General features: G+C 48.4%; 1 protein-coding gene across 3 annotated transcripts in view; it reads left to right on the top strand.

The window, feature by feature from the left end:
- tmem168a (transmembrane protein 168a) overlaps positions 1-12962 on the top strand; it is a 37900-nt gene extending 24938 nt beyond the window's left edge. For all 3 annotated transcript variants that reach the window (XM_084483145.1, XM_084483144.1, XM_084483143.1), the window contains exons 5-6: positions 6024-6301; positions 10729-12962. In XM_084483145.1, the coding sequence (XP_084339271.1) occupies positions 6024-6301; positions 10729-11294 (844 nt within the window). In that variant the 3' untranslated portion in view covers positions 11295-12962. The remainder of the gene's footprint in view (positions 1-6023; positions 6302-10728) is intronic.
- The last annotated feature ends 4321 nt before the right edge of the window (positions 12963-17283 follow it).

The following is a 17283-nucleotide window of genomic DNA, read 5'->3' as shown; positions in this document are numbered from 1 at the left end:
GTTTCGGGATGCTGCCCATGTCTCGTTAAAAGTCTCGGATGGGGCCCTTCGCTCGCTCTGTATGCAGAGGCTCCCCCCCCCCGCGCACCCCGGGGGAGGGAGGGGCGAGGACATGACGAGAATGCGCCAGCGTGTATTCTCCCGTTTGATGGCTGCGCATCAGCCTTTTCAGAATGACGAGCGAGAGAGTTATGTTAGAGCTGGCGGGGTGGAGGGAGGGAGGGAGAGGGAATTAAAGAATAGGGGACAGGGAGGGAGGGAGGGAGGGAAGGGAGAAGAAGAAGGAGACAATGAAAAGGGATGGGAGGGAGGGAGGGAATAGGGGACAAAGGGAGGGAGGGAAGGGAGATGAAGGAGACAAAGTCAGGGAGGGGAGGGAGGGATACCGTAGGGAAGAGAGAGATGGAGAGAAGGGGTTACAGAAGAAAAAGAGTTGTCCAGAAAGACACACAAAGAAAGAGTGGTAGGCAGAGAGGAAGAGAGAGGAAGAGGGAGAGAGAGTCTTTAATAGAGGAAGCATAGAGAAAGAGAGATAGACACAGAGATGGAGAGAGAGAGAGAGAGTGGAGAGAATACGGCGCTGGGGAGAAGTGGTTGTAAACAGTGGCGGGTGGCTAACGGCGGAATGGGTGGGGGGGGAGGCAAGGGGTCGTAAAAGAGCGAGAGAGTGCTACCGAGGGATGGAAGCAGAGAGAGAGGGAGAGCTCAGCCTAATGGTGTGAGATGTGGTCTGAATCCCAAACTGCGAGTTCTGCCGCCCCCGGAGCGCGGCGCGATCAGAGGAGATTTAACAGAGCTGTGGGAACGCCGGACCCATCGCCCGGGCCAGGGCCGGCCCATTTAATTTCTCTTTTTATACGTCCATATATATATACGAGGCGGCGTCTGCAACTGCCGCGCTGTCAGAAGGCCAAAAGCAACCCGCAGTCAGGCTGTTTATACATGCAGTCGGGTGGCTCTCAAACCAGGATTGAGATGGAATAATTTTTTACAGTTTTCTAAAAAGGAAAAAAAAAAACGCTGACTCATGGCAGTTCTGTATTCGAGTCTTGTTCAGAAATGTTTGACCCTGGGGACATAATGGTAAGATCAGCGATTCGAACCTCACCGTTTTACTACATCCAATCTTTGTGACTTAGCCTGTGCTTTCATCCAAAGGGACTTTTTTGTGAATTCAGATACTGGTCTGAATTCACAGGTGAGGGGAGCAGATGAGGGGTTGTGGTGCCTTGCTCAAGGATGCATAAAGGGAGATCACAGACGTTGGGGATCAAACCCTGCACCTTTTGGCTGGGAGTCAGACTCCTTAACCGCTACCCTCCCCTGTCCCTAAGGGTTGTACTGTATGTTGTTTGCTCTACGACTTGGAACATCCCTGAGAGCAACTTGAATGCGCAACTTGAGATATGCAACGTTACGATGTAGCTTGTCAAAGTCTTTTAAGGTCAGAATTACCGTAATTCCATGCTGCTAAGTACAGCCAAGCATAAAGGGAATAAATATCAATGTTTAATTGGGACATGGGGCTCAGGGTAGTCTAGTGGTGAGGGTGACTCTAATGCAAGAGTTTGAAGCCCAATCCTAAATCTTCTTATCTAAGGGTATGCAATTTATTTAAGAAGCATTTTTTAGTCAAGTGTCTTGAGATTCTCTTTCCATCCCGGCGGCATGTAAAGAGAATGAATGTAAAGAGAGATGTCTGATTTTGCCTAAAGATAACGTAAACCTTGATTTCTTTAGATTTCCAAAACATATGATCCATCCTTTGCAGCCTCTTAATGACCCCCTTTCCTGTACCAATGGGGACCATATATTTTGTGATGTAATAATGTCACTGCGTCTGTGATCGCCTGCCACCATGGTCCTTTCTAGTCTTAAGGAGCGGCCGTTGAAACTGCTGCTGCTGCCAAGGATACCTGCTTTTCTGCGGTCGCTTTGTGTCATGAGCTGGCATCTGCGGCTCTTCTCTTAGTGCTCCACACACCTGCGGCCTGCCATTCCACCGCATGGCTGTCGCAGGTGCTGGATTAAGTTGGTTGTGTTCCCCATAAACCGGTTGGGATAACATGTCTTATGTGATCTGCGTCATATTAATCTGTGGCACTTTATCACTGTTATGGAATTAAGACCTTCATTTAGCGAAAGCGGCAGTAAATCCTATGTTTTTGCCAATCTCACCGAAGCACTGCGTGAACTAATGTAAGGGCTGAAATAAGCTTGTCCAATTGGATTGCTCGGCCAACGTGTCTGTCAACCTACCTACGTGCACTTATGCACTCATAGCACACAGTAAATGGTAAATGGTCCTCATTTATATAGCGCTTTTATCCAAAGCGCTTTACAGTGTTGACTGACACCCATTCATGCACACATTCACACCCCGACGGCGGAGTCCACCACGCAGGGTGACAGCCAGCGGGTTAGGAGCAGTCAGGGTGAGGCGTCTCGCTCAGGGACACCATGACACTCAGCTAGGAGGAGCCGGGGATCGAACCAGCAACCTTGCGGTTACCAGCCAACCTCCTGAGCTAATGCCGCCCCGCTAATGCCACATAGTGAGCTAGTCATGTATTTTGGGGGAGTCGCTTTGGAGGGAGGACTGAAGAGAGGGGTAGTTTGGATACTTTCAACATCAAGCTCACTCTGGCTGTTTCCTCGAGTCAGGATAGCCTACTCTACCTTTAATGACGTGCATCTAATGCTTGACTTATCTGATGATTGTAATGAGAGCGATACTAGTCTGGAGTGGCAATACTCGCATCTTACCTGCAGGGATCCCAACCTCCAGTACAGCCCCGTTGCAGCGCACATGTCCACCTGAAGGATCACAGTGGATTTGTTCCTTCAGGGTGGACCGCGGCTAAAACGGGAGAGGGCCATTATACACTCTGTTGGCTGGGAACATTGCAAAAGGGATTGGGCTCCTTCCACAGTCACTGCACACACCTCCTCCTCAAGGGGTGACGGTGATTACCGGGGCGCACAAGGAGTCGACGGTGAAACCACATCTTGGGTTTGTAGGGACTTACAAGGCAGCAATGGGAATCGCTGAATACCCCAAAACATGGATACTACTGGGTCTTGTGTTTTTAGAATAGATGCATGAAAAATAAGTATGGGTTCAGTCAGTTTTTTTTCCGAGCCTTGGCGTGCGCGAGTCAGTGTGCGTGTACGTGCGTCACTTTTAAATATCGACTCATCTGTGTGTGTGTGTGCGTGCGTGCAGAATATTTGTGTGAATATTTCTTTTATGGAGGGCCGTGCGTGTGCCTTGCTAGAAGGCAATGGCAGAGGACTAACTGTTCTCCTGGGAACACATTTGTGCAAGCACACACAGAACCGGTTCCATCGCCCTTCTGTCTCGCCTTCCTTTCCAGCTGAAAACTTTTTTTGTCTCCCTTTTGTCCCGACTCTTCTTCTGCTCCACTCAAATGTTCACTTTGTTACTCCAACCTTCCTCTCTCTCTCTGTGTGCGTGTCCCATCGCCAAGGCTGACAATGAACTGAGGCTCGAGTCCAGCGAAAAGACTTCCAACTTGGACTTTTATTTATTTAGCATTCATCCATCGTGTTCAACAATGTTTAGTTGCTCTTGCCTTCCTTTATGGTTTCTAGATTCAATGAAACAGTGTTGTGTTCATTTTTTTTTTCTTCTCCTTTCCCTTTATCATGGAATCCAGCTGTGACAGTTTCACACTGACTAACCCCCACCTGTTTATTAATGACCTTTCTGGGATCCCTATTGGTCGCTTTGGGATAACACTGCTTATTGACTAAATATTAAACGGTCAATCTCGCTGTATACAGTGGGGAAAATAAGTATTGAACGCGTCAACATTTCTCAGTAAAGATATTTCTGATGGGGCTATCGGCATGACATTTTCACCAGATGTCAGTAACAACCCAAGTAATCCACACATACAAAGATATCAGAACAAATATGTCCATAAATGAAGTTGTGTTTAATAAAGTGAAATGACACAGGGAAAAAGTATTGAACACACTTGCTGAAATTTATTTAATACTTAGTAGAAAAGCCTTTGTTGGTAATGACAGCTTCAATACGCCTCCTGTATGAAGAAACTAGTTGCACACATTTCCCAGCTGTGATTTTTGCCCATTCTTCCACACAAACTTCCGGGGGAATCTTCTTTGAACTCTGATCTTCGGTTCTTTCCAGAGGTTTTGAATTGGATTCACGTGATTGACTGGGCCATTCTAACAGCTTGATTTTCTTTCTCTGAAACCAATTGAGAGTTTCCTTGGCTGTGTGTTTGGGATCATTGTCCTGCTGAAATATCCACCCTCGTTTCATCTTCAGCATCCTGGTGGATGCCAGCAGCCTGCTCCCACCTCCAAACTTCACTGCTGGTATGGTGTTTTTAGGGTGATGTGCAGTGCCATTTCTCCTCCAAACATTTATGTTATGACAGCCAAAGAGTTCAATTTTGGTCTCATCTGACAGATTATATCAGATTATATTTTCCCAGTATGACATTGGCTTGTCCAAATGTTGTGCAGCAAACCTTATGCGAGCTTCCACATGCCTTTTCTTGAGCAGTGGTGTCTTGCGCGGTGAGTGTGCATAGAGGCCATGGCGGTTGAGTGCATTACTAATTGTTTTTTTTTAAACAAGTGTTCCTGCTTCTTCAAGGTCTGTCTGAAGATCTCCGCGAGTGGTCCTTGGTTCTTGGACAACTCTTCTAATCATTCTATGGTCTCCTCTGTCTTGCGAGGAGCACCTGGTCGTGGCCGGGTTAATGGTGTAATGATCATCTTTCCACTTCAGAATAATGGCTCCAACAGTGCTCTCTGGAACACTCAGACGTTTAGCTATCGGTCTGTAACCAATGTCATCCGTATGTTTGTCTACAATAAGCTTGCAAGGTCTTGGGGTAGCTCTTTGCTTTTACCCATCATGAAACGCTTCTTGAGTGACACCTTGGTAATGAGAAACCTTTTTATAGGCCATCAATTAGGACTAATCCAGCTGATATTAATTTGCACTGATAGGGGGCAGGATTGCTTCCTAAATACTGACAGATTTCAGCTGGTTTATTGGCTTCCCGTGCCTTTTTGCACCTCTTTTTCTTCATGTGTTCAATATTTATTCCCATTATCATTTCCCTTTATTACACATAACTTTTGTCACGGACATACATGTTTTGATGTCTGTATGTGTGGATTACTTGGGTTGTTTCTGACATCTGGTGAATATTTCATCCCAATAGCCCCATCAGAAATATATTTACTGAGTAAAATGTTGACGCGTTCAATACTTAATTTCCCCACTGTATGCCCCATTTTACAATGACTCATTTCTTTCTTATCCCTCCTAGCTTATCTTTCCTAGCTTCTGTCTTTACTGCCTCTTCTCACCTGACACTTTTCAGAAACAATCAAATACATAAAATCTGATTCCCTTTACCATCTTACCATTATACCACCAGGTGTGTCTTCTGACATCACAAGTGGGCATGTCCAGCTAGATGGGGGGACACGCCCGTTTGTGAGAAGAGGTAGATTTTCAAACCGGCTTGTGACAGTTAATCACACTCACACCTGGTGGTATAATAGGCCTGGGCAATAAAACAATAAATTATCGTATCGTGTTAGACTTTTGATCAATATCAATATAATACATGTTCAATATATATCAATAAGAGACTGCACCACCGAATCTAGCAGCTGGGTTTGTTACACAAACACGGTTCCATACTTTTTTACAATATCTGAGTGTTTTTCATTGTTGTGTCGACATTGGGAGTATTTATCAATGAAGCACAGTGGAAGGTCCTATTAAGTGTTAAACAGAAGTGTTTAAATCCAGCATGGTAATTCCTAGTCCTTTTAGGTCATTAAAATGATCACTAGTTATCGATATGGTTGAATTTGATCAAGTTATATTGTGATATGTCTTTCAGCCATATGGCCCAGGCCTATGGTATAATATGTCACCTTTAACACATGTGGCCTATGGTCTAATATGTCACCTTTAACACATGACGTGGTGTCTCGTCCAGCGCCGACGGCCAGCCCAGCCTGCTGGCCCCCGAGCGCGCCCAGGAGTCCAACCTGCGCTCCACGGGCATCCTGAACAGCGTGCAGCGGCTCTTCTCCCACCACATGGTGGAGACGTTCGGCTGCGACTACTCCACCGGCGGGGTGACCCTGGAGTCTGTGCAGGCCAAGCTCCGCGCCTTCCTGGACCTGCGCACGGCCGACGGCCCGCGCCACGACACCTACCTGGTGTTCTACAGCGGCCACACCCAGAAGGGCACCGGCGCCTGGCTGCTCGCCGGTGAGTCTCGAGGCCGATTCACACCGGAGCCGTTTTAGACGCCTTTTTTAGTCGGCCGTCAGACGTCCGACTTCAGCCAGAGATAGAATCCATTCAGACTAGTGCACTGATTCACACCGGCAGCGCTCTACACTTCACTTCTATTTTCAAGCGTTTCTGAAGCGTCTCAGTTATGACGTGTAGGGGCCTATTATCTGATGAATCTTGAAAATATAGCGAAAAAAACGGTGGCGGTGTGAATTGATACGCCTACGTTACGCTCACGTCTCTCTCTCGCCTGCGGTGTAAATTCCCAGTTAGCGAAAGCGCTAACATAAGATTCCGATAGCGTACCGGATAATGAAACAAATTTGTCGGTTGATCAGTTTGTTGAAAAGTCGGTTTGACGGTTCATTTTTTCCTTGACTGTTATTTTGATCGGTGAATAGTTTTTTTTGGTTTGATTGCTAATGTCTATTCTGGTTACGGTTTCAGATGGTGAAAAAACATTTTGTAGGTTTCGCTATTTTTTCGTGTTGGCAAAAGCGCCGAAATTAGATTCCGATAGGTTATCGGATAATGAAACAAATTTGTCGGTTTCTAGATTTTCTTTGTTTTGGACTGTAATTTTGATCGGTGAATCGTTTTTTATCTATCGAGTTTGATGCCAATGTCTATTCCGATTACTGTGTCAGATGGTGTAGAAACCATTTTGCCAGTTGATCGGTTGGCATGCATTTAATCTGATCGTTACATTTGCAATCAATTAATCGTTAGCGGTAAGAATACTTAAAGGGGTGCTATTATGCTTTTCCGTATTTTTCCTTCTCCTATTGCTCTTTACGTATGTTTTGGGGTATATAAATGGTTGGCAAAGTATCAAAACCACAAAGTTGCCACAAGGTGGAGTAAATGACAACCGCAAATCACAGTTACTGCTCTGCCTAGAAACGGCTCGTTGGGATTTCAACCGCAGCTTTCTTTTACTTCCGGTACGAGGTGACGTAAGCTTGTACTTTTGCTGGGAGTCAATGGGAGAGCGTCATCAGATGAACAGTTTGATTTTGCTACTCTCATCAAGTAAAGTTTTGGTTAACAATGGTTAATTATAATAATAATACATTTTATTTATAACACACTTTACATCAAAGAAATGATCTCAAAGTTCTAACAAATGATCTCAAAGTTAGAAAATGTTTTCTTCGTTCTGAATGTATGCTTTGCCAAAGGCAGAGCCTTCACATAGCCATCTAACTGCCTCTTCTCAGCAACTGGCTGTTTCACATAGGGGTTGTAATAGTCATACTCATAAAAGTAGGACAAAAAATAATGTGCTCGACAACCCTTTACTGTTGGAAATCAATTCTATGAGATCAAACAATATAAATAATACAGTAAAAAAGGCCATAATAGGACCACTTTAACATCTGCTTGCATTAACTTCAGAAATGTTTATAATTTCTAACGTTTTTAGTACAACTTTTTTCTTTTTAATTAATACAATCTCACTTGGCTTCTCACCAAGACAAAAAAAAGCCAACAAAATTAAACCTTACTGAGTTAAATTTAGTACATTTCATAGTAAATTAATGATTAATCAACTAAACAAATCAATCGAGGCATTCATCAACAAAGAAGGCACTTGCTAGCCGCAGTCATTGATGCTCTGGTCTCCATGAAGTGCCTCACTGGCCCAGATTTAGTTCCCTGCATCCCACCACCCTGGGCCTGACAAGACAAGACAAGGACGATCTCCCAGCAGCCCTGTGGGGAGAGGAAGGGACCACACTGGAGGAATGTGTTTTCTAGGCTAGCGAGGCCCCCCCGATCGGTTCCAGCCGGGCAGACAAAGTGTGATAGCATAACCTAATGGCTCGTTCTCTCTTGTTTGTATTTACTCTTTGTCTCGGCCGCGGCCCGCCGACATACATTCCCGTTCCGATGAGCCGCCCAATACAGTATGTGAGCAAGACTCACATTTCCAGGGGGCCGGTTAAGGGTTCAGAGCGGTGGTCAGGGGCGAGGGATTACCCCGGACACATCCATTGTCGGGGTAGATTGAATTCTGGCCCTCAGCGCGTTAATGGCCCATCAGTTTGGTTTCAGCGCACGGCTATTTCGGTTTCCTCTGGACGTCCGTAACCCGCCGCCGTGTTCTCTGAACAGAGACCCTTTCGGCACGCTTTGACCCTCCACGTACACGTACACGTCAGACGTAACCTTGACAACGTGAGCGATGTCGACAAGGGAGCGGGTGAATGTTTGGTAGGGGGATTGGTGGGCAGCTGTAGAAATCCAACCTGAGAATGACGACGTTTTCCTCAGGGTCGCTAGGCTCAGCTGATGCTCACTGCCCTGTTGGGTTCACCTGTCTGCCATGGTGATTGTCGTAAACTTTGCCACGGTGGCTGAGGGGCAGTTTGCAGCGTTTTGTCTCTTTGTTCGGTAAACTGGAAACATCCCTTGACAGGTTTGAAAAGTTGTTTTTGAGAAAGGGTCTTTTGTGTCTAGACACTGCGGTTGAAAATTGCAGATGAGTCTTCCAAGCAAGAAGCACCTAGCACGAAAAAAACTCCTTAAAGGAAACCTGGATCTATATTATTATAGATTCTGGATTATATTTGAATCAATAGATGTGCATTCTATGGGTTAGTGTATGGTTGGATCCATGACTGTATGGGGTCTGTATCTTGCACAATTTGCGCTAGTGCATGAATGTGTTTGTGATGCGCTAGTGAATCAACCAAAGGTCGATCAGCTAAATCACAACTCTTCTCTATCTTGGGACCACAGTGGTGGAACGAGCTCCCTGCTGATGTCAGGACCGCAGAGTCGCTCACCAGCTTCCGCAAACGACTCAAAACCCACCTGTTCAGAGTTCACCTAGACTCTACATAGCCATTCAGTCCCTTATTTGTCTGTTGCACTATTGTTTGTTGTATGTCCTGGCACTTAATGAACGCACTTAGTGCAGGTTGTATTCATTCACTGTACTTAATTGTGTAGCATGTACTTAATTGTGCTGTGTATACATGTTGTGTAGCATGTACTTAGTTGTGTAGCATCTGCAGTAGCTAGCTATCACTGCTGTATACGGGGAATGGGGATAGCCTGGCGATTGTTAGTACTTGCACTTGGTTCTATGAACATCTTCACTGTACCAACGGCGATATATTGTTTCACTTCATATGACAAATGTACTTATTGTAAGTTGCTTTGGATAAAAGCGTCTGCTAAATGCCCTAAATGTAAATGTGATGGTGCATTGGATGGCGATTTATAATTAGACTGTCAATTAAAATGAGAATATTTAAAATTGAATAAGAAATCATACCATTATTTATTCATAATAATTGATTTGTTTTGTGGCGCTACCACTAGTTCCTTAGGGCCATAGAAATAAGAGTTTGTGGCAAGCCAGGAGATAATGGTTTGAATAAAGAAGAGGTTTTAATAATGAAAGTATTTGGCTGCTACTTCAGTGTTTAAACAAATATATACCAAAAAGCTGTACCACTAATAAGGGGTTGGTAATTGAATAAACATGAATAGAACTTGGAGCAATATTTTAAATGTTCTGCCAATCGGTCCACAATAGCGCCTGTGTGTTTTCTCTACGGGTGAATAGTGGCCGTCCTGCAATCTCATCCAAACTTTGCACAACGTTCAAACCGCCTTATTTGTTTGTCCACACAGAGATCCTACTATGATATTGGAGTTATTCAAATAAGTTTGGTTAACTTATTAAACTGCTTTAGAAATTCAAAGGGTTAGACGTTGATTAAAAAAGGTGATTCTGTGGTCGCCGCTGGCTCCGAGTCAGACGGGGAAAGATACGCACGGTGAATTTCCTTCTTGTTTTGTTTTTAAATGAACACTTTAAATACTCGATCAGTAAACCCAACAATTATTCAAAGCTTAAAATGGTGTATTCGGGCCAGCCTTGAATGCGGGACAATCTTCTCAATTAGCGGCATGCAGGACAGAGGATTAAATAGACTGTCTGGCACAAACCGGGATGATTGGCCACCTTAAAAACCCCAGCTTAGGAAAGGCTTCTTATTATAAATGAACAGGCATTATGGCGATCCATCAGCTTCATCACATAAGAATACAGCACAAAGCAGCTGGAATCCACCGTGCTGCTGGTGACCACCGTGCTGTCAGAAGAACATCCACTGCTATGAAAATGTCCAGACCTTTGCAACACTACCTCCTTGCAGGCTTAATGGCCCACTGTCCCCTCCTCACCCTCACCGGGTGCTAGCACCGGGCCCTGAGTCTCTCTGACTCCCTTTCTTAGTTTCCACCAGGGCTCTGGCTCGCCCAGTATCTCCACCTCTCCATCACCCTTTGTGACTCTCTCTATCCGACTCTTGATTAGCTCTCTTTTGTGCCTCTCCCTCCTCCCTACCCTCCCTCCCTCCCATCCCTCCCTCCCTCCCCAGGGGGTGAGTGCCTCCAGCTGGCCTCGCTGCTGGAGGTGTGGCGGGAGAAGAACTGCGGCCACAGCTCGCGCCTCATCCTGGTCCTGGACACGGAGCACGCCGGGCCCTGGGTGAAGGAGGTGCGGCGGCTGGAGGACGTCTACGTGGCCGTGCAGGGCGCCACGCTCACCCCGTCCCGCTCGGCCGGCGACGCGGAGGGCGGCGGCGGCGGCGGCGGGCTGCGCCTCGGAGACTTCACCGCCGAGTGGGTGGAGTTCAACTGCAACCCCGACAGCGACACCCAGTGGGCGCAGAAGGGGCGGGCGGTGGCGGCGGCCTACGGCGTGTCGCGGCGCTGGGGGGACTACGCGCTGCACCTGCCCACGGGCAGCGACGTGGCCAAGCACTGGACCACGCACTTCCCCCGGGCCACGTATCCCATGGTGCACCTGTCCGCCTGGTGCTGCGGCCTCAACCTGTTCTGGCTGTGTGGCGTCTGCCTGCGCTGCTTCCGCCGCATGAAGCTGGGCTGGTTCCCCCCCGCCGTCCTGGACACCGGCCAGGGAATCAAACTCGTGCACTCGTAGACGTTCACTGGCGCACGTGTGTGTGTGTGCGTAGTGCGGTGGGCGTTTGGATGCTCGTGTTGCCCTCCCCCTCTCTGCCCACCAGGTGGAGGGTTTAAAGGTGACTACACCACCAGGTGTGAGTGTGATGAGCCGTCACAAGACGGCTGAAAATCTGCCTCTTCTGACATCACAGGCAGGCGTGTCCACCTAGATGTGTGACGATAGATGAGCAACACTTGCCCACTTGTGATGTAAGAAGAGGCATATTTTCCAAACGACTTGTGACGGCTAATCCCACTCACACCTGGTGGTGTAGTCACCTTTAAACCAAAGGGACTGGAGGTAGGCGTGCGTAGCCAAAATGCTGAGGCACAGTTAACGTCGTGAATGAAGATATAGAGACGGAGTCATCGCCTTCCATCTCTCCTCATAAGAGTCCCTTCGCTGGCCTGATGAGAGATCACCTGCGATTCCTACTTTGGCACAATTCCCTTCCTTTCATTTGGTTGTGTACAGTCGGGCTAATTGATTTGTCGAAGCAAACCACAGAAGAACAAATCGGTGACACATTACGTTTAATATTGTTAGTGCCACAGCTTCTGATAGGCTGTCTCGGGCGGCTACGCACTTTCACACTAATATGACTTAAATTATTCTGGTTTCGTTGTTCTGAGAGATTTGTCTTTTCCTTGGGGAAATCCTACTGATTGTCATCGTTTGGCACAAGAGTACCGCACAAAAGAAACGAGAGGGAAAAGCGACCACAAAAAAAGTGTGCAGAATGTGCCTTCTTATTTAAACTGTATTTAATTAACGAGATATTATGCGATTATGGGTTCTGAAAAAATGTAAGTGCCTCCCCTTTTTGCGTTCAATTGTATTTTGTTACTAAAAAGGGCTCTCTGATTTTCAGATGAAGTTAGTTTTTTAATAACTGCATTCTCTCGAGTGCCTTGGCAGCGGGGAGGTCGGGGACGCGGTGGACGTCGCTCTGTGGTCGGAGCCTCGCCCCTCGTGGCTCGCTTACTGACATGAGCATTTCTGGGCGCTCAGCTGACGGGATCGATTCAAGCCAGCAGGCCGGGAGGGGGGTGGTGGTGGGGGGGGGGGGGGGGGGGGTGTAGTAGTGGTGTCGGACGGAAGGGATTAGAAGGGCTTTCTTGAGCACCCTCAGATGGGATTAGCGGGGTGGCGATGGGGTTTGATTTACTGATGTGCCGTCGCCGTAAAAAACGTACAAGTCACTAACCCGCCCGCCTGCCAGTACCGCGACCGTACTGCCGGTCCTTTGCAATATTTATAGCTTATTATATATTTTTTATATGCAGTGCTCTGACGCCATGATTGAACAAAGACCTTGGATGGGATACAGCGTGAGGGAGGGGTCGCTCTGGCTCACGGGAACACCTTCCCTTTGTTATCATGCCTTTGTCGGACAGACGCTGAACTGGTGGGAAGTGGGGGTTCAGAATGGGTGGGAGGACGTCTATGTATAGTACACGTATATTCCTGTTGTTATAGAAGAGATTATCCAGTGCCTTTGTGGAGTATTTACAGCTATTGGGTGGGGGGGGTTGTACTTGTACTTGTAGGTACCATGTTTTGAGACAATGTTTGCATTTGCTGGTTTCTGACTTTGACTTTCCCTGTATCTCCTTCTACAAAATGTTGCATTTAATATTTAAATAAATATGTTTTACACGCCGTAAACCTTCCACTGTGATGTATGGGTGGGGGGGGGGGTCAATGAGGGAACGCAGCAGTCTGAACACAGGAAGGTGTTGGAGGAGGTGGTTGGTGGAGGCTCCATTATTGTCATGGCTAGGTTCACAAATTGACATTGTAGTACGAGGGTTTTACTGTACAAATACAACTCCATCACAAACTAAACCCTTGTCTGTGTACATTGCTGATTACAAAACAGTATGGAATGAAGGGATTCACAAGAATAGGATATCAAAGTGACTGCTTGTTCCCAAACTAAAAACTTAGGAAAGACTTTGTACGATTTTAAACTTTTGGATAGATTTCTATTAACCTAACTTATATAGTTATGTTGGTCTTAGTACACACACACACACACACACACACACACACACACACACACACACACACACACACAAGGAGAGGGATTCAGCGAGAGCCAGTGATGAAATAATCATCAGTATAATGTCAGTTCAGGCGTGGCTGTGTTGTTCTACATGCGTGGCCCGTGCGTGGGTCATTCGTTTACCGGCTGTAGGTTGGATGAGCTAATGTCGCAGAGCTAAGGTCGGTGGATTCAGTGTATACAGCGGAAATTGCGGATGGGAATATTAGATTACCTTCTGGATTCATCCTCTAAACTGAATTAAGTAATAAAAGAGCGAGCTGCCTTGTGAGGTCTGAGTGAAAATGCTGAGTCAAACCCTCTCTCTCTCTCGCTCTCTCTCTCTCCCTCCCCCTTTCTCTATCGCTCGCTCTCTCTCTCTCTCTCTCGAAGACATATGTGTTCCAAGCTGTCTCTCCTGCAGCTGTGTCCCTTCACTAAAATAAGTAGTGTGGACGTCATTGGAGAAGTGGGAGGAGCTAACTCACCTCCATCACATCTCTGGAGAAATCCAAAAACGGGCCTTATGGTCCAGATGGCACCGGCCCACACCACAAAACTCTCACTCTTTACGGCTCAATCTCAATATGGCTTAATCACATCATCACCAGTCTCCCTCCCTGCCAATGCTGGGGATGTGTCGATAGTTTAATTTCAGACAAAGTTAACTTCCATCCACTTCCACTCGAATAACTCTGCACAATAGTCCTCTGCTGACTGTAACGGCCGGCCCGGGCCTGATGCTCGGTAATCGCCTTTCACTTCACGTCCTAACGACGAGCGCACGCGGTTAGGTACGTTTAGCATTCCAGAGCGATCATCCGTGGTCGTCTCTTGTCTCTCCTGCTGTTTGTTCCGCGGCCGTCGCTTGTTTTCACACTCGGGTGGCTTCCACCAGATGTCCATTAGACCGTGTACCAGTGTACTGATGCCAGACAAGTAAACGCTTCTCTCTCTCTATATCACACTTTCTCTCTCTCCCTCTCTCTCTCTCTCTCTCTCTCTCTCTCTCTCTATCACACTCTCTCTCTCTATCCCTCTCTCTCCCTCCCCCCCCCCCCCTCTCATATCCTTCTATACAGAGACAGAATGAAGGGACACGACATGCAGCTATTAATTCAACGCTTGCGTCTGCATGCGATTATTGTTATTATTATTTGTTAGGCTATTGAACAGGACTCGAGGCCGCAGGACATTGGACGTGCGGCGCCGCTGTCGGGCAGCGGCCGTTAAAGTGACGCGATTAGTGCGTCCTCTGCAGTGAAACGGCCCCCGCGCAATCTGAGTGGAGAGCCCGCCTGGATACACTTTGAACGGATGCAAACTGTTGCTGTTGTTGTTGTTGTCATTGCCGGTTAATTAGATTTATTTACCAGCGTCTGTATTTGAAGGAAGTAAGTGATGCTTGTAGCATTTCTAATAAAGCATTCTCGAAAAAAGGCCGATATTAGTGCTGCATATTGTTGTTGTTGTTGTGATGAAGTGAGTCATTCTCTAAGTGACTAATATTCATTAAACGGTTGATGACTTAGTGCAGCCAGGATTTGATTATGGATTTTTCTGTCGCAGAAATTTGTTTTTCTTTGAAAAAGGCTTAGAAAATACATTGAACCTATAGTTATATTGTTAATAAACGTGTCGCCTATGCATATTCAACCAGAAGTTTTAAAGTCAGGTCGGTGACACATTAGTCATACTTTGTATTTAAAAAAAGTGTGTAGTTGTTGATTTAAAAGCCTCCATTAATGACCAAAGCAAAGTGCTGCAGAAAACTTCCTCTCCAGAGCCAAATATACTTAGAATCAGCCAGATGATGACGGCAACTCAATTCCCAGTTTAAATTGCGGGGCTAAACAAGACTGACGATGACGTGTGATCGGAAGAGCTTTAATTACCGCCCTCGCCGCAGTCGGCGGGGGCGGGGCTAAGCCAGGGTTGCAAGCGACAACAAATGAGGTTCATATTTCACCCGTATACACTGTGGCAGCCCGGTTCACGAATGGTACTCACACACACACGGAATGCACCACACTCAGATTTCAGGGTGAGCCGAAGCTGGCGTTTATTCGGCTCAATGGGTACAAGGTAATGCAAAGCGAATACTAGAATAACGGTGGTCTCCGTGAGACTCTCTGATATCTACTGGCTCTTTGCTGGTCCTTCTTGTTCCCCCCGGTGTGCGTCCATGCTTGTCTTTTATGCCGACTCTTCCCCCCTCCGGCCAGGTGCGTTGCATCCCGGTGATTGCGCCGGGTGCCGACGCACGCTCTGCTGCCGACTGGTGGGTGAAGGCGGTATACCCCGTCAACCACTACCCCCCGGTTCCCCCGGGTGGGGAGCGGGTTGTCACATCCCTTCCCCGTTAGCTGAGGCCTCCGGTCCCCGGGAACCCAGCCCAGGCAGGCATCCCGGCGTGACAAGGCGTCGGCGTTCGCGTGTTCTCGGCCAGGTCGGTGGTCCACCTTGAACCGGAAGTCCTGGAGGGCCAGGAACCACCGCGTCACCCTGGCGTTGGAGTCCTTGGTGCCGGCCATCCACTTCAGCGGGGCGTGATCGGTGACCAAGGTGAACTCCCGACCTAGGAGGTAGTACCTGAGTTTAGACAGCGACCACTTGATGGCCAGGGCCTCTTTCTCCACGGTCGAGTAATTCCTCTCATTGGGCAGGAGCTTCCGGCTGATATACGTGACAGGGTGCTCCTCTCCAGCCCGGACCTGGGATAGGACTCCCCCCAGCCCCACCTCCGAGGCGTCGGTGTGCACTATGAGGGGAGAAGTAAAGTCTGGGGTTATGAGCACCGGTTCGGAGCACAAGGCTCCCCGGAGCGACTCAAAGGCCTTCTCGGCCGCCTCCGTCCACCGGATCCGGTCTGGCAATGTCTTTCGGGTCAGGTCGTTCATAGGGCTGGCCAGGGTGGCGAAACCGGGTATAAACCGCTGATAATACCCGACCAGCCCTAAGAACGACTTTACCTGTTTTTTGGAGGTCGGTCGGGGCCAGTCCCTGATGGCAGCCACCTTGCTCTCCTGGGGCCTGACGTTTCCCCGACCCACCTGATAGCCCAGGTAGGCCGTCTCCTCCAACCCGAGGCGGCATTTGGCCGGATTGGCGGTGAGCCCCGCCTTCCGTAGCTCGCCCAGTACGGCCCTCAGCTGTCGGATGTGGACATCCCAGCTGTCGCTGTGGATGATGATGTCATCTATGTAGGCGGCGGCGTAGGCCCGATGCGGCCGCAGGATCTGGTCCATCATGCGTTGAAAGGTCGCCGGGGCTCCATGGACTCCGAAGGGGAGAACGGTGTACTGGAACAGGCCCTCCGGGGTCGCAAACGCCGTCTTCTCCCGGGCGGACTTGGTCAAGGGTACCTGCCAATATCCCTTGGTCAAGTCTAGGGTGCTGAGATACCGGGCCGGTCCCAGTCGCTCGATCAGTTCGTCCACCCTTGGCATGGGATAGGCGTCGAAGTCGGACACCTCGTTCAGCCGTCGGAAGTCATTACAGAACCTGTAACTCCCGTCCGGTTTGGGCACGAGGACGACTGGACTGGACCAGGCGCTGCGGGACTCCTCGATGACGTGCAGCCGCAGCATCCGGGCCACCTCCTCCTGGATCGCCGCCCGTCTGGCCTCCGGGACTCTGTAGGGCGGGACTCTCACCTTTATTCCAGGCGCCGTCCGGATGTCGTGCTGGATCACCGTGGTCCGACCCGGGAGCTCGGAGAAGACGTCCTGGTGTTGCAGGACCAGGTCGGCGAGGTCTTGCTTCTGGGCCGGGCTGAGGTCCTCTCCTACCGGGACCACCGGAACTCCTCGTCGGGCCACCAACCCCAGGGGTGCCGGATCGGGCGGATCCCCTCCCCCCTTCCACTGCTTCAAAATGTTCACATGGTATAGTTGGGTAGGCTTACGCCTCCCTGGT

The sequence above is a fragment of the Micromesistius poutassou genome, assembly GCF_964030765.1.
Source record: "Micromesistius poutassou genome assembly, chromosome: 18".
In the NCBI taxonomy this organism is placed as follows: Eukaryota; Metazoa; Chordata; class Actinopteri; order Gadiformes; family Gadidae; genus Micromesistius; species Micromesistius poutassou.
This window is presented reverse-complemented; position numbering and strand designations above follow the sequence as displayed.